Source organism: Enhydra lutris, unplaced genomic scaffold (genome assembly GCF_002288905.1).
Source record: "Enhydra lutris kenyoni isolate GAN:26980312 unplaced genomic scaffold, ASM228890v2 scaffoldscaffold9, whole genome shotgun sequence".
NCBI lineage: Eukaryota > Metazoa > Chordata > Mammalia > Carnivora > Mustelidae > Enhydra > Enhydra lutris.
In genome coordinates this window covers 45,134,219-45,153,648 of record NW_019154093.1, presented here as the reverse complement: position 1 = coordinate 45,153,648, position 19,430 = coordinate 45,134,219, and the positions used below count along the sequence as shown (strand labels likewise).

The 19,430-nt window shown below is 35.2% G+C and overlaps 1 protein-coding gene across 22 annotated transcripts in view; it reads left to right on the top strand.

Annotated features, from left to right (window-relative positions):
* LOC111143229 (far upstream element binding protein 1) overlaps nt 1-19,430 on the top strand; it is a 35,239-nt gene that overhangs the window by 2,239 nt on the left and 13,570 nt on the right. For 5 of the 22 annotated variants that reach the window (XM_022496826.1, XM_022496823.1, XM_022496825.1 and 2 more), the window contains exons 2-17: nt 4,720-4,810; nt 6,524-6,562; nt 7,047-7,086; nt 7,741-7,790; nt 7,880-7,951; nt 8,155-8,212; nt 10,507-10,669; nt 10,765-10,863; nt 10,996-11,097; nt 11,353-11,455; nt 11,547-11,647; nt 12,024-12,165; nt 12,812-12,972; nt 15,576-15,727; nt 15,821-15,900; nt 19,172-19,300. In XM_022496826.1, coding sequence (XP_022352534.1) covers nt 4,720-4,810; nt 6,524-6,562; nt 7,047-7,086; nt 7,741-7,790; nt 7,880-7,951; nt 8,155-8,212; nt 10,507-10,669; nt 10,765-10,863; nt 10,996-11,097; nt 11,353-11,455; nt 11,547-11,647; nt 12,024-12,165; nt 12,812-12,972; nt 15,576-15,727; nt 15,821-15,900; nt 19,172-19,300 — 1,582 coding nt within the window. Of the gene's footprint in view, nt 1-4,719; nt 4,811-5,649; nt 5,713-6,523; nt 6,563-7,046; nt 7,087-7,737; nt 7,791-7,879; nt 7,952-8,154; nt 8,213-10,506; nt 10,670-10,764; nt 10,864-10,995; nt 11,098-11,352; nt 11,456-11,546; nt 11,648-12,023; nt 12,166-12,811; nt 12,973-15,575; nt 15,728-15,820; nt 15,901-19,171; nt 19,310-19,430 lie in introns of all 22 variants that reach the window. The other 17 variants (XM_022496805.1, XM_022496808.1, XM_022496817.1 and 14 more) reach the window with 7 other exon arrangements.

The following is a 19,430-nucleotide window of genomic DNA, read 5'->3' as shown; positions in this document are numbered from 1 at the left end:
AATCTTCTGTATCATTCACTTTCTTATCTTCAAGGAAGAGAGCACTAGTATCCCGTGTTAGAATCCTTCCTCAGAGCAGGATTTATGTGTCAGTGTGTTCTACCAGCCCTTTCCTCTTATTTCTCAAAATGGCTTCAGGCCCATTATATCCGAGTTTCAGTTTGAATCTGCCTCTCTGTTAAGAGTCGTAAACTGACCAGACCTCTTTGTATTACGTAGGTGCGTACATTTGCCCTGAAGGCAGTTCTTTCCCAAACGAAAAAAAAAAAATTACTCCAGGAAATTTAAAGGCTTCTTAATTGGAACTTTATTAGATGGTCCCTTAACATAACTATAACTTAAAGTGTGTGATGTTGGTATGGAGTTGTATGTAAGCAAAATAATTTTATTCTAGTTACATTTTTAGGTTATAGCATTAAGCGAACGGGAATCAGAAACTAATTTTGTGGTATGTTTTGTTTGCGTTAGTTAACTTTGTTAATCTTTTTCACTCTCCAGTTGCATCAAAGCATCATTTGAGTCAAACTGCTTGAACTCTGTAATAATGTAACAAGTGGCTCTTATTTTTACAATGTGAACATAACTAAACTTACCTGTAGTTGTGTATGATCAGAAATAGCCAAAGGCACCATTAATACTAATTGTGTAATTTTTCACCTGGATTTTCTTTCATCTGAACGTTTTTGTAATAGCGACTGAAACATTTATATAATGACATAAACTGTTAGAGGATTATTATTAGATTGGTTGAAGGACTCACCTGCATTACTTTATTTGACCAGTGTATTGAATTAATTTGTGCTACACACTAAACTTAGATACTAGAGATTTTTTTACTGTGTGAATTGTATTTCTGCCTTCTAGGAAGTGATGATACAATCAAGGAACCAAATGCAAATGAATAGTAGTATCTGATTAATGCATTCAGAGAGGAGTAGACAAAAATGGGCACCGTTAATTTATCCACTTGTTTTGTAAACGTTTATAGAGTTCCTGCTGTGAGTCAGGCACTGTACACAACACCAAAGAGTGGGGTGCCTAACTGCCAAAGGACTGATATTTTAAGCAAGGCATTAAAGAATGAGTGAAAGTTTGATCAGTGGAAAAAAGAAGCAGCATGTGCAAAGGTATGAGGGTTTTGGAATGACAGGAACCCAGGAATGAAGTCACTGGAGGATAATGTTGGTTGGGGAAGAGGGTGGAAATTGAGGTGAGTACAGATGAATACAACTTCTGAAAGGCCTCGGGTTGCCATGCTTTAATTAAAAATTGGACTTAATTATTTGGCTAAGCTGTAATTTCCTGATTATGTTAGATGGCTTTTTTAAATATAGAAATTGCCCTCAAACTGTGGATTTCCTGTACTCTCTTTTTATGCCAATAGGTCAGCTGCCTTAATGCTCTTGTTATAATGATATGATTCTTTATAGATGTCTTGCTGTAATAATTTGATTGTTTCTTTACAGAATTGATCTTAAGCCTGAGATTCCTAAATTTAGCTTTTGATTTGAATTTCCCCTTCTGATTACATTTGAAGATGCCTCTATAGGTCAGTTGTAGCTGCTTTCTGATATATAAATGGAATACAAGGAGGAGTACTTGGACTGAAGAAACAAGTTAGGTTAATATCTGAACTACTTTTTCCTTATCTATATTAAAAGCATGCTGGATTATATTTCCAAAATCTTCATCTAACCTTAAGTTTCTTTTCTTTGTCCAGCGTATTATGCTGTGTTCTTGGAAGGAAGAGGTGTAAGAACAGCTTCTTGCCCTCAGAACTGTGTACTAACGGGGATGCTCTTGGCTTTTTTTAACTGGACGGTTCTTTGTTAATGCAGGACAAGTGGTTACTGCCTAGCTCATTTTGCCATCTGGTAATTTAGACCAAATTGCTCATTTTTCCGGAGAATTCCAATGGCTTATTTTTTAATGTGTAATTTCCAGATTTTTAAATACTCTTTGAGCTAAATTCAGCACAGGGGCACCAAATTGCTTCTCTAGTTTAGGGTTTCCAGCCGGTACACTGGAGAGATCTCTATTTGTGTATTTCAAGCTGTAACTCCAAAGGGTGGGTTGGGATTCTTTGGTTAGGAGTTTGGTGATCACACTAAGGCAAGTTTGTCTCTGAAATGTTGAAAGGTCAAAATGTATCTCTCTACCTTTTTTCTCCTTGACATCAGGAAGATAGAAGTGAATCAGAGTGGGACTCCATCGTTGGTAGAACATGCATTAAAGCAAGAGTATAAGCCTTGATTCTTTAGCTTCTAAACAATTATTAGTCTTTAAGTATTCAGTTATTCTTGGAATCTCTTCCTTGATTGCAAAAGTGATGCAAGCTGCAATTGTTGTTTGAATGCAATGAAAATTTTATAAAATAGAATTGTTTTTCAGTTAACGTTAATTTCTGTTGAAAACTAGTACTTGAGTAGGCTTTTGGGGGGGTTGGTTTGTTTCTACATTTGGTAACAGGATAGCAAAGCTTAATTGTGATAAATTCCTCTGTTGTAGGAGGGGACAGTGTTAAAAATGGTTGTTAGTATTCTTACTGAGAGTTCTTTTCTAATGTCTTTGTACTGTTTCTGAAAGTTTCAGATGGTGTTACTAATTCTCTTGAGTTAACTAAGTATCAACCTTTCATTTTCATTTGGATAGTTTTAGAACTATTCAATGAATAATGAATAATAGGGAGGTATAAATAAGTATCCTTTCTCTGTGCAGAAGTTCCTTGGCGTTCAAGGAGTGGTGTTCTGCAAACTCACGCAGCATTTACAAAAGCTAACTGCAGAAGGTACTCACGGCTTAAGATCATCAGTAGTTATTGTCTTGTCTGGCCTGAAATAGTTCTTCTGAAATCAGTACCAGGCAGTGTATTTAAGTAATAAGGAACAATTCAAATGTTAATTAAGCCTTTTAAAACTTGGTGGAAAAGCAGTTGTTTTCAGGTTTGATGAAGAAACCTTTCAGAAAAGAAGAAAGATTTTATAGCTGCCCAAAGACATGGAACAGGCTTTTGAGTAAGTGAAAGGATGATTAAGGAAGGTTAGATTGACCAAAGCCTTTTTTTTTTTTTTTTTTTAAGTAATCTCTACACCCAATGTGGACCCTGAGTTCAGGAGTCACAGATTCTTCTGACTGAGACAGCCAGGTCCCCCCCCCCCCCCCAAAGCCTTTTTTAAATCAAGCATTTTTAATATTTAATCCTGGTGTGCTTTGGGAAGAAAAGGGAAATCTAGAAACCCTAGGAAGTACAGTTGGGAATTGAATATATATTCAATTTTAAGTGATACATAAGTGGATTTTAAGACTCAAGTCTTTGAATATACTTAATTCTTTCCAGTTTTCTAATTCTAATGAAGCATGAAGCAGTTGGCTTAGTTCACATCAGGATTCTTTGGGGAAATTCTAGGCACCAGATGTTTGAATTTCCTGAGCAATTTTTTATCATGGAAAATTTCAGGCATACTCAGAATTAGCAGAATAATGTAATGAGGCCCTAATGAGCGTATCACTCACATTTGATGCTTACCCCCTTCTAGTAATTAGCGTGGAGCTATATAGAAATTGGACCATCTCCACCATTGACTTACCATGTAACCTGAGTTAAGTTCCCTCTTGAGATTTTTTTTTCCTCCGGTAAAATCGATCACTATCTCACTAAGTATTCTCATCTCTTAGGGTCGTTGTGATGATTCGGTGACAAAATTAGTATAAAACATATTATATGGAGTTTTGCCTATTGCTGGCACTCAGCAACATTAGTTCCATATCTCATTTCATAAAAAATGAAGTAAATACTCTTAAAGAAATACATGAAATATATTGGCTATATTGAATTTGTTCAATATATTCAGTATGTTGAACTTACTCAATATACTGAATATATTGAAATATATGAAAAAATATACATTTTCTTTTACTGATTGTGTCCTGTCTTATGACTTGAGGCTGCTGTTTTTTTAATATGATGTTTAGGTAAGTGTAAGCAGTTACTTGCCCCACTCTAAAAAAGTTTTTAGGAATGAAATGATTTATTTTTCTGTAGCTGAGACTTTTCTTAGAGATACAGCTTCCCAGGCTTCCCCCACCCCCATGTTTCCATAGAATAGGATTGTCTGATAGAAATAAAATGCAAGTCACATATTTTATTTAATGCAACATGCCCAAAATGTTACATGTGTACAATTTAAAAAAAAACTGAGATGCTTTCCACTCTTTAAGTTTTCAGTATCCATTTGTGTACTTAAATATTTAATTCAGGCTAGCCAGAAATACTCAATAAATAACCATGTATGGCTAGCATCTACCTTATTAGACAACACAGCCTTGGAATCCCATAAGGTGTTCACATTCTCTGTGCCTACAGCACATTTTTGAAGTGTCATGGGAAAGAGCCATGGAGAAGATAGAATTAGAACCACATTTTCCTCAAAGCTATTTACGTGGTCAGTTGATTCTGAAGATTCCTGATTGATTACTTCTTTGTTTGTTCTTACAGAAATTTATCAGAAGCTTAATTCCAGATGATAATTTTTTAACTCCTTGAAGTTATTAATGATATTAATGATAGTAATACATGGCCCTGTAATTTTTGTTTTTCTTTCATATTAATTTTTTATGTATTAGATATTTGGTATATATATGTATGAGAAAATATAGCACTAAGTAGTGTATAGTAGTTATGATGTTATCCTTAATGATGGTGTGCTTTTGTTTTTTAAGATTGCAGCAAAAATTGGAGGTGATGCTGGTACATCACTGAATTCAAATGACTATGGTTATGGGGGACAAAAAAGACCTTTGGAAGATGGAGGTAAGTTATAGTCATAACTATTTTAATTGTTTCACACACAGGTTAGTTGAAGGTGATTTTCAATATTTTTCAAATTTTTTTTACTGAAACATTGCTTTTATAATGTTCTTAAAATTGTAAAGTTTATGTTGGCCTCAGGAGAAAAGGGGGGGGAAGACCTTAGACAAGGTAGGTAAAATTTTGAGTCAATCAGCCAGTTTTGTCTTAGTAGAAAACAACATTTTCTCTTTTAGGATTGTGCCAGATTGACAGTTTGCACAGACATCTTGTTAATATACTGAAAAGAACAAAAATATAAAATGTTTAGAAGACATTTCACTGGTTTTTCTCATCATATGTGAATTAATCTTTATATGCTATGTTTTTATTGTTTTGCTATTTCAGATTTCACTTTAAAGGTTGATGTTGCTATAGCTTGCTACTGTAGTGTGTTGCAGGTTATACCTTTTTTTATGTTTTTTTTTTTGTTTTAGTACCTTGTTTTGTGTTTCAGGTTTAACTCAAAATGTGGCTTAAAACAGATTTACAGTGCTTTGCATTCTTTAAAAAAACGTAATTGTTGAAGCTTCTGAACTTAGAAGTCTGCAAGTATTTTTTGTTTTAGATTTGATGTATGAATTTTGATACATTTTCTTTTTGCCCTTTTATTTACTTAATTTTTTTTTAAGGAGGATTCTGAATGAGCCTGTAGAATGTATTTGTAGCTTTTGACCAGGTGTACTTGGTTTCCTTTTATTTAAGTGTCTTTCACATTTATAGTGAGGTTTTAATATACAAAAAAATGAGCTAATGATGCTTCAGATGTTGTATGTAATGTATTCTTTTTATTTTATGTGTAGATGGCTCTTGGACAAGTCCGAGCAGTACAACACACTGGGAGGGAATGCCCTCTCCTTTTAAAGGCAGGAATTTTTATTTATTACCTGTGTTTAGTATGTAACCGTGAAATAAACCAGTGGATTCTTAACTGGACACAAATAATTCTTGGATTATGTGTCTGAATTTTTGCTGCACAACATTCTGATGTTTAATCATTTAAGTTTGAAGGGGGGAGGAAAATGTAGTACTTTCAGATGTAGGTTGTCTATTCTAAGGTATGCATTGTATTCATCTGTGTAAAGGATGTAGATGAAGGTAGTCATGTAGTTGCTTTGAGTTTTTCTGCTGAAGCGTATGCCGTGAAATGTTTGGTTAGGAACAGTAGAATAGTTTAGATTGAGATTGCCTTGTAATGTGATTTTTTTATTATTTTGCATAGCCTTGTGGTCACTGTCAGATACACTCAACTTTGATATGTCAAATTTTCACATTTTGATAGGTTCTGTTTTTCTTCCAGTCTTCAGTTCCTACAGTGGGAAGCATCATTAGCCTTTAGCATGTGATATTTTGCTAGTAATGGACCTAAATACTTTGTCTTGTATCATTCTAAAGTGCTTAACATACATTAAGGTCAGTGATTTGATAAAATAAAAAAGAATTTTTTTAAATGTCTGTGCATCTTTTAAACATGAAAAGAATGAAAGAAATGTAATGTTTCTTTTGATTACTAAGAGTTTGGGATAAGTTTTGTCACTTTTGGTTCAAATGATCAACAATTACCTACAGCTGTTTCAATAAGTGTTTACATTGATATTCTTGCTTGGGCGGCACGGGTTAGCTAAGTCTTGTATTTGTACTTACTGGCAATAAGTTAAAAGGCTCTTAATTTTGCAGATCAACCAGATGCTAAGAAAGTTGCTCCTCAAAATGACTGTAAGTATTTTAAATTGGGTTAAAAGCTAAAGTAACTGAATTTTAATATCAGAGTTTTATTCCTAGTTTTTGTTGGGTGTCTTTGGAGTTAGTTGATGGCCAGAATACTTTAGAATGAATGTCTTTGTAAATAATACTTCTTGTCTTCATAATCTCTCACTTGAATTATGGCTAGACATATATTCATACGATTTGATGGCTAAATTATTTTCATATTCAATTTTATAGCACCATTTTTTAACCTAAGCTTGTGCCCCTTGAGAAAGAACAGTTTCTTTCTATGTCATTGCTAATGATACCTGCTGTTTCACTGACTTTTTGCCCACTGTCAATGTTGATTTAAGTATTCTGCCTAAAAGTTTACTCTCAAAGGTGGTGTTTTCTGTGTGTATGGGAAAGATTATAGTATTGCTTGATGTAATTGTATTGTTAAATATGTGTGAACTTAAATTTAAAGTTTTCATTTTATTTGATTTTTTGGTAGCTTTTGGAACACAGTTACCACCGATGCATCAGCAGCAAAGGTATAGTGAAAGGCTTTTCGAAGAGTACTTTGCAAGTTTTAGTTGAAATGTCTGTAAAAACACAAATTAGTATATAGTGAATATGTGCCTGTATATTCTTTTTTTATTCATTTCTGTCCATTTTAGTTGAGAACAGAATAATCATTTTTCCTTTTGAGTGAGATATATTTGTAATTTGGAAGGAAGGTAGAATTAGCCACATGTTTGAAGAACTAAAGCAAATGAAAATAATTGTTAAGAACCTCCACCCCAGCTCCTTTGCAGTTAATGCTTTCAGGCTGTTTATCTACCATACCCTCCTCAATTGGTGTGTGTCCCATTAAGATTTTGACTTGAACTACTCAAGCTGCTTTTTGACTATGAATATGTGCCTGAAATCCTAGTTTAAGCCATTAGACTTCCTTTTTTTTTTTTTTTTTTGAAGATTTTATTTATTTATTTGACAGAGATCACAAGCAGGCGGCGGGGGGGGCAGAGAGCCCAATGCGGGGCTCAATCCCAGGACCCCTGGGATCATGACCTGAGCCAAAGGCAGAGGCTTTAACCCACTGAGCCACCCAGGCGCCCCCTAGACTTCCATTTTTATTGGATTACCTTTTGAATGTAATCAGTTCTCTTTCTTTGAAGGAAAATGTTTTTGTTTTTTGTTAGCAGGTCTGTAATGACAGAAGAATACAAAGTTCCAGATGGAATGGTTGGATTTAGTAAGTAACCTAATTTTTAAAGCTTTGAAAACAGTCAAAACATACTTTACAGTCTTAGCAAATAATTTTTTTTCTTTTTTCTTTACTAGTAATTGGCAGAGGTGGTGAACAGATTTCACGCATACAACAAGAATCTGGATGCAAAATACAGATAGCTCCTGGTAATGTTATTCACTTGCTATTTTCAAAGTGACTGGAAAATTAGTGTATTTTTTTAAGTAACTATCGCTCCTGGTAATGTTATTCTCTTGCTATTTTCAAAAGTAACTTGAAAATTAGCGTATTTTTTTAAGTAACTATCGAAAGTGATATTGTTATCTTTTTTTGGCCTAAAATATTTTTGTGTTTTTTTATTTAATTGTAGACAGTGGTGGCCTTCCAGAAAGGTCTTGTATGCTAACTGGAACACCTGAATCTGTCCAGTAAGTATGAAATCATATGCCTGAGGCCAGCCCCTCTTTCCTGCTGAAGGACCTTGCCCCTAAATTTAACTGATTTTATCCTGCACTATTAGTTTTCCCATTTTCTAGCTAATTTCTAACAATATATAAAGATGCTGAAAAATCCCTCCATCTTAACAAAAACTCAAACCTCACATTTCTACTTCTCTGCCTCCTTACACAATAAAATTCCTTAAAAGGAGTAGCTCTCTTCACCATGTCGTTTGCATCTGTTTTCATTTTGTCTTAAACTTCTATGAATCACTTTTATTCCCATGGTTCCATTGAAGTTGCTCTTTTCAAGATCACATATGGCCTCTGCATCTTTCCACCCATCAACATTGTTTGACAGAGGGAACCACTTTCCTAGAGATATTCCCTCCCTAGCTGCTTTCTCAGTCATTCTTAGTCATCCAGCTTTATCTTCCTGAACTTTCAAGTATGAAAGTGCCACAAAATTCAGCCCTCCTACAGTCTGTCTACGTGTACTCCTCAGATGACTTCATTTATTCTTTCACAAACTTTAATATGTAGCTTTATATATCATAAATTTTATGTACTCCTAAATTGTTATTTTCAGCCTTGCTCTCTTTTTCTAACTTACAGAGTCCTATCAAGCTGCTCAGTTAGTATTTCCACTTGAATATTTACTAGACATTTCAGACTTTGGATTGTTCATAATTTTTTTCCACCCCATTACCCAGTCTGATTTGTCCTCTACTCATCTCAGTATATGGCAGCACTGTTTTAATACTCTTTTATCTTTTTCTTTGGGTACCTGGTTGGCACAGTCCTTTAAGCACCGGACTCTTGGTTTCAGCTCAGGTCTTGATCTCAGGGTTGTGAGGTTGGACTCTGCACTCAGCAGAGTCTGCCTGAAACTTTCCCTCTTCCTCTACCACTTCCCCTACCCCACCCCTGAACATGAGCACTCCAAAATAAATTTAAAAATTTGTTAAAATTACCTTTATCTTTTTCTTGTCTTTCATTTATCCATAAGCAACGCTTTGGTCATTTTTCTTCAAAATTTATTTGGAATCCAGCCTCTTCTTGCCATCTTCTATACTATTACCTTGTCTGTGACCATTTGTCTATATTTCAACATGTTTCCATTCTTTTTAGCCTTGTTCAGAAGTAGTCTGTTCTTAGAATAGTATAGCCATATGATCTTTTTAAAATGTGAATCAGGGGGTGTCTGGGTGGCTCAGTCGTTGGGCGTCTGCCTTCGGCTCAGGTCATGGTCCCAGAGTCCTGGGATCGGGTCCCTCATCAGGCTCCCTGCTCCACGGGAAGCCTGCTTCTCCCTCTCCCACTCCCTCTGCTGTGTTCCCTCTCTCGCTGTCTCTCTCTCTGTCAAATAAATAAATAAAATCTTTAAAAAAAAAAATGAATCAGTTTATGTCATTACTTTGCTCAGATCCTCTAATGCTTCACCATGTCTTTATCATGGCTTGATTTACCTGCCACCTTTCTCACTTCATTTTTTACCTCTCTCCTCCCAACTCACTGTGTTTAAGCCCCATTTAGCTTCTGTTCTTTCAGCACACCAAGCATGCTTCTCATCTGAGACCTTTGCAAATTCCTGTTTCTTCTCTCTGGAACATTTTGCCCTCTGATATTTTCATAGTTTCTCCCTCTGTTCCTCTACATTTTAGTTCAGATATCTTATCAGTAAAGTCTTTTATGTCTGCTTTGCATGAAATAGCATATCTTTATGTACACATTCTGTCCCCCTTATTCTGTTTTAATTTTGTTTGTATCACTTAACCAAGCATGCTGTTTTTTAGTTATTTAATCAAGGTAAGCTGTACCAGAAGGGACCCTGTGCATTTCATTCAGTGTTGTAATTCTATTACCTAGTATTGTCCTTGGTATATAGTTAACATTTCTAAAGTATTTTTGAATGGATAAATAAATTTTAATGTGTGAGTGACCAAAGTGGTGTTTTAAAATTGGAAATACATCATTCAGTTATTGGCAGAGTAGCTTAATTCTTAGATGACTTTCAAAGTAAAGTGGAAAAAAAAGTAGAGTGCTACTTCTTTGAAATTTAGGACTGTTCTCAAAAATACTGCAAATTGTATACCTAGAAAATTTATTGTGTAATCATTCTTTGTCCCTGATGTTCTCTTAATTAAAATTGTTAAATAGCTTTAAGCCACCTAAACCTGAATTGGGATGGGGGAAGTATGTGATTATATTATTTTGTGTTTCTGTATTTGGATAAGTTTTTGAGTATGCTATAACTTATTGTTTGACTCCTAATTTGTTAACAGATCAGCAAAACGATTATTGGACCAGATTGTTGAAAAAGGAAGACCAGCCCCTGGCTTCCACCATGGTGATGGACCAGGAAATGCAGTTCAAGAAATCATGATTCCAGCTAGCAAGGCAGGATTAGTTATTGGAAAGGGGGGAGAAACTATTAAACAACTTCAGGTATTATTCTGTAAAGTGATTAGTTTTCATCTCTTTTGAAGCCAGTTCGTTTCCACTTCCCTTTTGTTAATACATATGATTTCTGTGATTAATAGGAGCGGGCTGGAGTTAAAATGGTTATGATTCAAGATGGACCTCAGAACACTGGTGCTGACAAACCTCTTAGGATTACAGGAGACCCATACAAAGTACAGGTAAACTTGTTTATATTTTACATAGAAGGATTTGGGAACAGAATGGGCAAAACACATAGGAATATAATTACTGTGTTTTGAGACATGCCTTGTAAATTGGGTGTTTTGTTTTGTGTTTTGTTTGTACTTCAGCAAGCCAAGGAAATGGTGTTAGAGTTAATCCGTGATCAAGGTGGTTTCAGAGAAGTTCGAAATGAGTATGGGTCAAGAATAGGAGGAAATGAAGGGATAGATGTAAGTAAAAATACCCATTTAGAGATGGTTGTATACTAATTCATAAATACATGTGTTTTTCTTGTTCTGTGTTACATAGCCTTCTTTAACATTGGATTCCTGCCCTCTCTCCCCGTAACTTACACCTTAGAGTACAGAATATAAATCTTGTTACCCTATTTGATGCAACCATAGTGCTGTATATACTTTTACGATTTGAGATAGATTAATTTTCAGGGAATAGCTTTCTTTAATACTTAGTTTTCTTTGTATAAGGTCCCCATTCCAAGATTTGCTGTTGGCATTGTAATAGGAAGAAATGGAGAGATGATTAAAAAAATACAAAATGATGCTGGTGTTCGAATTCAGTTTAAGCCAGGTGAGTACATATTTCGTTATCTATATGTTATTAGCAGTTACTTTTTTGACATGCATTGTTGCTAACTCAAACCATTTTGTTTGTTTTGAAGATGATGGAACAACACCTGATAGAATAGCACAAATAACAGGACCTCCAGACCGATGTCAGCATGCTGCAGAAATTATTACAGACCTTCTTCGAAGTGTTCAGGTTTGACAGATGTTAATATTTTCATTGTTTTGTTTTCATTTAAAAAATATTTTTCTTCAAGTCTGAAAGGGTCCCCCCTCCCATTTAGTTTTGTATAAGAATTTGTCTGCTGATACTTTGTTAATAACTAAGAAGTTTAAGTTGCTTTGAGGTAGACATCTTAGAGCAGGAAGGTAGCTATGTAAGTGGATTGTCTTGCTTATCACAGTATAAAAATAGTGGGTATTACTTGTTGACTGTTTGGCAGTCATATCATCTCCCAGCCTCTTTAAACTTGTGGTTTAGGAAAATGAAGGTTGAGGAAGATAGACATGGAATGACTATCATGGAAAGAAGAGTACGCTTCTGTGTTGACTTTGTTTCTTTCCTTCTCTAGGCTGGTAATCCTGGTGGACCTGGACCTGGTGGTCGAGGAAGAGGTAGAGGTCAAGGCAACTGGAACATGGGACCACCTGGTGGACTACAGGAATTTAATTTCATTGTACCAACTGGGAAAACTGGATTAATAATAGGAAAAGGCAATGTATTTTAAACTCTTAATGTTTTGATATATAGGAAAAATTTAACACATGACCTGATTTTTCTGGATGCTATTTCTAATGTACACCAGTAGCAGTGATTTTTCCTTGGCTGTATCTTACGTTGATTTGTAACAAAAACATAAAGGAAGGGCCTTATATATAAAATAAAAATGCGATATGAATCACATTGGCTACTAGAGAAGGGACCAACAGTTTTAATTATTAATGTAAGAAACTTTCAACCGAAAAAGTGGTTTGGTATTTGTGTCATTTGCTTTTTCCTAACTCACATCTTCTTAAAATTTAGGATTTTTTAGTAAGTGTGTTGGTTTATGTTACTTGTAAAAGCAATTTATTTGAGCCAGATATTTTGATAAGTTAGTTTTTCTGTTATAATTCATTTTATGGTTGGGTATAGACATACTAATTTAGGTCTTAAAAACTTGAACGTGTTTTAGGAGAAGCATGAAATGCCTTATAGAACTTGATTTACAAGTGTAGAATAAATGGAAAATCTAAAAGAATATTGGCAGATGGGATACTGCTCAAAACTTTTATGGCTCTCTTGTGACCATTTTCACTTAGGTAGTTACTTTTGTATCCTTTGGATCTTTAGAGAAATTATTGTGTTTTTTGATTTTAGGAGGTGAAACCATAAAAAGCATAAGCCAACAGTCTGGTGCAAGAATAGAACTTCAGAGAAATCCTCCACCTAATGCAGATCCTAATATGAAATTATTTACAATTCGTGGCACTCCACAGCAAATAGACTATGCGCGGCAACTTATAGAAGAAAAGATTGGTGTGAGTGTGCTTTAAACTTCAATTTCTAGGGGTGCATGCCTGGCTCAGTTGGTAGAGCATGTGAATCTTGATATTCAAGCCCCCACATTGGGCAGAGAGCTTACTTAAAAAATAAATAGGGACGCCTGATTCAGTCGGTTGGGCATCTGCCTTCGGCTGGGGTCGTGATCCTGGGGTGTCCTGGGTTTGAGCCCCACATTGGGCTCCCTGCTCAGCGGGGAGCCTGCTCCTCCCTATCCCCAACCCTGCTTGTGTGCTCAAGTCTCTAATGAATAAATAAAATCTTTAAAAAAAAGAGTTCAAAAAAAACAAATACATAAATAGATAACTAACTTTAGTTTATACATAGACCCTCTTAGTTAAATAAGACATTAATTCACATGTTCCTATAACTGCTATATAGAAAAATGACAATTTCTAGTCTTAAGACTATGTTTCATCATATAATGGGTACATGTAACATAGAGAAGACTCTCGAGCAGTGAAAAATAACCCAGTTAAATATACATTTATAAGGGTTTAGAAACTTGTATTTGGGTGGGGATAAGTAGAAAATGGATAATGTTACTTGATGTTAGGGTTGGAGGGTTATAGAGTATACTTGAAGGGCATTGTTAATGGGAATTCAGTATTTAATATGGGTTTATTTTACTCAGCCCTCGTGAGGCAGATATGAATTAAATGCATCCCCCACTTTAGAGTAGAAATTTACAAATCCAACTCTTAGACTGGCAGTGACTTTTAGGAAGTTTTAAAATATATACTACTTGAATGCTTTCCACCTCTACTCATACCACACAGCTCTGATTCAGAATGTCTGGAACAGGGCCCAGCATCTGATTTTAGAAGGGTGTTCCAGGTGATTCAGACACATGGCCAAATTTGCAAATTTTTTCCTGGTGGTAGAACAGTTTCCTGGTGGTAGTACAAAAAATTCATAGAGTCTTAAATGTGCTTGCTTATAAATGAGGAACTAGTGTTTTCTTGCATTCTTTTACTATAGAGCATAAGGGAGCATCTTAAGTTATTAATAACAATTAGAATTTCTTAGGAAAATTCTCCTTGATGTTTGCCACACTGTGGGTGGAATACAATAGAAGTTTGACCCTGTTTCTGTCTACAGAGAAAGACAAATAGGTGTATAAAAGATGCCTAAAGAATGTCTTATAGGGGTTCCTGGCTGGTTCAGTCAGTAGAGCATTTAGCTGTTGATCTAAGGTTGTGAGTTCAAGCCCCACGTTGGGTGTAGAGATTACTTAAAAATAGAAAGAATGTATTCTAAAAATACATACAGACATTGTAAGTTCTGTGGTATGGACAGTAAGTGTTTAAAAACGTGAAGAAAATAATTCCGAACTTGGTAGTGGCAGAGATTGATGCTAGAAAAATGAACACGTCTTGGTTTAGGGTTTTATGATTCCTAACATGCATAGATCAAGGTTTCTAATAACTTGATGGTCAAAAAGATAGATTGTTACCGAGAAGCAGTTTAGTATGGTGGTTAAGAGCATGAGACTCTGAAGTCATGTTGTTAGGATTCAGAATACTCAGACTCATTTACTAACTTTGTGACCTTGGAGTAAGCTATTTATACTCTGTTTGCCTCCCGTTTGTTCATCTATAAAGGAGAATAATAGTAGCTGCTTTACAGGGTTGTAGGGATGAGTGTCTGGCACATAGCCCTGTAAAAATAACTGATACTTTTTCAATAATCCATTTTTACTTTTTGGAAAGGATTGTTTATGGATAATGGAAGTGAGTGATAATGACAGGAGGTAGAGACTTAAAAGGATAAAATAATAAAAAGGATTTTAAAAGTCATGAAGTTTAGCTTCATTATTTTGCAGTGAGAAAATAGACAACCAAATGTGATTTAAGCAGTTTGCTCCAAAATGTTATTATCCGTATTAACTGCACAAAAGCTGTGTTTAGGGTAGTTAAATCTAGGCTAGTGGTCTTTACAAGTTGGATTATGAACAGGAAAATCAACTAAGCATTATTAACTATGTAGTATGATATAAATATGAAGATCCAGGGACACCTGGGTGGCTCAGTGGGTTAAAGCCTTTGCCTTTGGCTCAGGTCATGATCTCAGGGTCCTGGGATCGAGCCCCACATCAGGCTCTCTGCTCAGCAGGGAACCTGCTTCCCCCTCTCTCTGCCTGCTGTTCTGCCTAGTTTTGATCTCTCTCTGTCAAATAAATAAATAAAATGTTTTTTTTTAAAAGTAGATGTAGAACGTATACAGAAAAAGAAAAGCTAGAGACAACATATTTCCATGACTAAAATGATAAAGGAGTGGTAAAAGAACTATAAAAAGGAAAGCAAAATAACAGAAGGGAATAGTCTGAAAGGAATAGAATGGAAGGTAAAGGAGATGTTTCAGTTCTTTGCTGATGCTGTTGATTGTAATGAATTTACATGTCTCAGTGTGGTAAAGAGTTTAAGCAACATGAATGAGGAGATGAAGGAAAATCTAAAATATGTTGCTTGTGGCTATATAAAAGGGTAGAAATGGAAGGTTAATTCAGCCTTTGACTTGTTCAGCCATTACCATTTTTCTGATTTTTTTTTTTTTTGTACATCTTTTTGCTTTTTTATAGGGTCCAGTAAATCCTTTAGGGCCACCTGTACCCCATGGGCCCCATGGTGTCCCAGGCCCCCATGGACCTCCTGGGCCTCCAGGGCCTGGAACTCCAATGGGACCATACAACCCTGCACCTTATAATCCAGGACCACCCGGTCCTGCTCCTCAGTAAGTACTGAGTTTGGTTCTGGGGTCCCCACCCGCCCAAAGATTATAGCTTTTGGTAAATTGCATTTTTATATTTTCTTTCTTTCTTTTCAGTGGTCCTCCAGCTCCTTATGCTCCCCAGGGGTGGGGAAATGCATATCCACACTGGCAGCAACAGGCCCCTCCTGATCCAGGTAAAAGACATTTATTATTCATGTGTAATCTGTATTATCATTCCTGTTATCCTCCTAGATTTTCTAATGTCAGTTCTACATTGTGTGCATTTTCTGCACTGACTATTTCAGTGGGAGTCTTAGTTTCTGGTTTTACCTCCGTGTATAAGATTGGTGTGTATATGGTTTGTTTTCAGTGAACTTTTTTCTACTTGAATTTGGCTTTCTGCCCTTTCAAAGTGATAAGAGCATAGTTTTAAAAGCCAGAAGCTGCAGGAAGAAATACAATGTCTTAGTTTTAAATACTAGTGCCATCAAAATGTGTAATGTGTAATTGTGACATTATCCATGAAAGAATAATGTACATTTATTTATAGAATTATTTTAGTGTCTAATGGAGCATTTAATACTTGAGTATTAAACTTTGAAGTTCTCAAATATAAAAGCCGTTTTCATATTCCTGATATGGTAACCTCACATATTAGTAAAAAACAGGGCTGTGTTTAATGTCTGCATGTTAGAACTCAAAAATACATTAAGTTATATGTTTTCTCTGTTCAGATCTGGATTTTATATATACATTCTATTTTGTTCCTGCATCTGCCATCTTCTAGTTTTCTTTTCATGATGGTCCAAGGGGCATTCATCAAAATCAGTTAACACTTATTTATGATCCTTCTTTCTCACCTACTACCTATCTTTTAGGCCTCTTTCACTGGAGTAGTTTCAAGGAAGGTACTGAATTATGGATTCCTTTCCACACTAGTGTATTTATTTTTTAAAAGAACCTAAATAATTGATTTAAATGCAATTGTTTTAGTGAATTTGATTAAACATTCTTGTTATTTAAATGTGGTCCTATATTGTAACATACTTTAATTTCATAGGAAGTGTGCTCTTTGAAATATGATTGCACAGCATGACAATAAGCAAATAACTACAACTACACTCATTCAAGAAACAACTTGAGTGTGCTAGGATGTGGGTATGCAAAGATTAGTTTATGTTCTATAGCAGAAAAGTACACTCTAAATGTTAGCAATGCTATGATGGACTGAAAGACAGTTAAATATAATTTAGTGTATAATAGTATAAACATCTTTTAAGAATGAAAAGACTTTCCATTCCCTCTTGTAAGCCAACTAGGATGCTGTGATTAGACAGAAAAATCACATAATTTAAGAGATTCAAGAGTTTGAGCGAGTTAAGTGGTGAATTTATATTGAGAAACTTGGATTTGTAGGATTGCACCTTATGAGCACTGTTTGGATCAGTAACATGATTGAGAGAATGTTGGGAATTAGAAGTAATCTCTATCACAGTCTTGATTTCACACTGGAAGTAGTAGTGAAGTCACCACATTAAGAATTGGTTGATGAATATGGCTTACAGCATTGCCTTTGGAAAATGAAGTAACCCATTTAGCTAAAAGATGATAGCTAGGGATAGATATTGCTTATATTAGATTTTGCATTATGTAAAAACCAAAATAATTTACTTAGATGAAACTTCTGGTGAACTTATTAACATTCTGGTATTTAAATATGGCCATGACAAAGTTCGTATTTTCTGAACTAAATCTTTTTCTATTAAAAAAAATGGGCTATTGGGGTGCCTGGGTGGCTCAGTGGGTTAAGCCTTTGCCTTCGGCTCAGGTCATGATCTCAGAGTCCTGGCATCGAGTCACACATCGGGCTCTCTGCTCAGCGGGGAGCCTGCTTCCCCCCTCTCTCTCTGTCTGCCTCTCTGCCTACATGTGAGCTCTCTGTCAAATAAATAACTAAAATCTTTAAAAAAAAAAAATGGGCTATTAAGAATTTATGTAGAAGTCAAGAACTTAGATTTCAGAGTGAGACAGACCCAGATAAGTCCTAATGCTACACCTTTAATAATTGTGTGATAGTAAGCAAGTTTTTTAATCCCTCTGTATCTTTTTTCTTACCTTTAAAATGATAAATGAAGGATAATCATGTTGAATGAATAATTAATAAAATCTCTGTGTATGTATTAGTTATGTCTAACTGTTGGACTGGTTCTGTTACACCCTCTACACATTCAGGAGTTCAAGTATCATTTTCTGAAGTCTGTTTTGTCTTAGTTTCTCTGGCCAGAGATGGTGTCAAATGAAATACTTGTATTAGTATATAGGTAATGACATAATTAAGATATAAACGTGCAACTTAGAAAAGCAGTGCATTTATTACTTGAGGAAGGTTTGGAAGGTGGATAATGCCTTAAAATTGTATTACCTTAGCCATTGTATCACTCTAGAAATCCTTGCTCCTTTTTTCTCAAACTTTATTAAACAGCTGAGACTTGATGCCCATTTGGGATAAAGGCTACACAGATTTCATATAGATACAGACTTTGGCTAAAGAAATTACATTTTCCTTGATAATATAAACTTTAAGATGTATCTGTAGTGTCATACGATATTCTTCATATAAAGGACAGAATCAAGAAGAGATTTCTGTTTCTGACTGAGAGATCTCAAACTGTTACTGCATGAGTTTGATTTTTATGAAGGATGAAATGAGGAAGCATAACATGGTCAAAGGCCAGATAAGGAACATGGCAACCTCTGAAAAGTACAAGCAGTTTACTGTGTTGGAAAAATATTGACAAATGGGGGAAGATAGGGCTAGAATGGGAAGGACAAGCCAAGGGGTTAGATCATTAAAGATACTGAGTGGTGATAATGTTGCACTTAAAAGCTTTGACAACCCTGAAGACTCTGGAATTAATGAAGAATTTCAAGTAGGGCAATAATATCAAGTGTATGTTTTAGGATAATTATTGTAAAATATGATGAGATGAAATATGGCTAATCTGGTTATTTTTTAAGATTTTTATGTTGGCTCTACATCCAAAACAAGACAGGACAGAATTCATAGTTCTCAGATAATTGTTTCTTGTACACATTAGTTCCTAGAAATCCTTTGTTTTAGTCATTTGCCATGTAGAACTGCTATGCTTGAGGCAAAACCAGTTTTAGGAAAAAACTAAGGCAACAGGATGGTTTGAGGCAAAGCATCAAATTTGGAGACAGAAGATGTTTATTCCTATCCTAATTCTGCCATTCAGCTCATTTTCTAGGAACATCACTTAATGTCTGTACCTCACTTTCTGTAATTAAAGCTAATGAATGTTAATTAATAGAATTGAAAACTTCCCATTTACTATTTATTTTTTGATAGCCATTTAATTTGGGGTCTACCAAAGAGTATGTATGTGTGTGAGAGAGAGAGATTACAGACTTAAGATGCAAACGTTGAACTTGTGTTTATTCTAGCTAAGGCAGGAACGGATCCAAATTCAGCAGCTTGGGCTGCCTATTATGCTCACTATTATCAACAGCAAGCACAGCCACCACCTGCAGCTCCTGCTGGTGCACCAACTACAACCCAAACCAATGGACAAGGTAACTATGGTAATTAAAGAATTTATTTTGTATGTAGAAGTAGAAACTTGTGTTTGGAATTATATATGAAGTACATCAATGTATAAAACCTAAAATTTTACAATATTTAATTATAGCTTCAGTGAGCAGA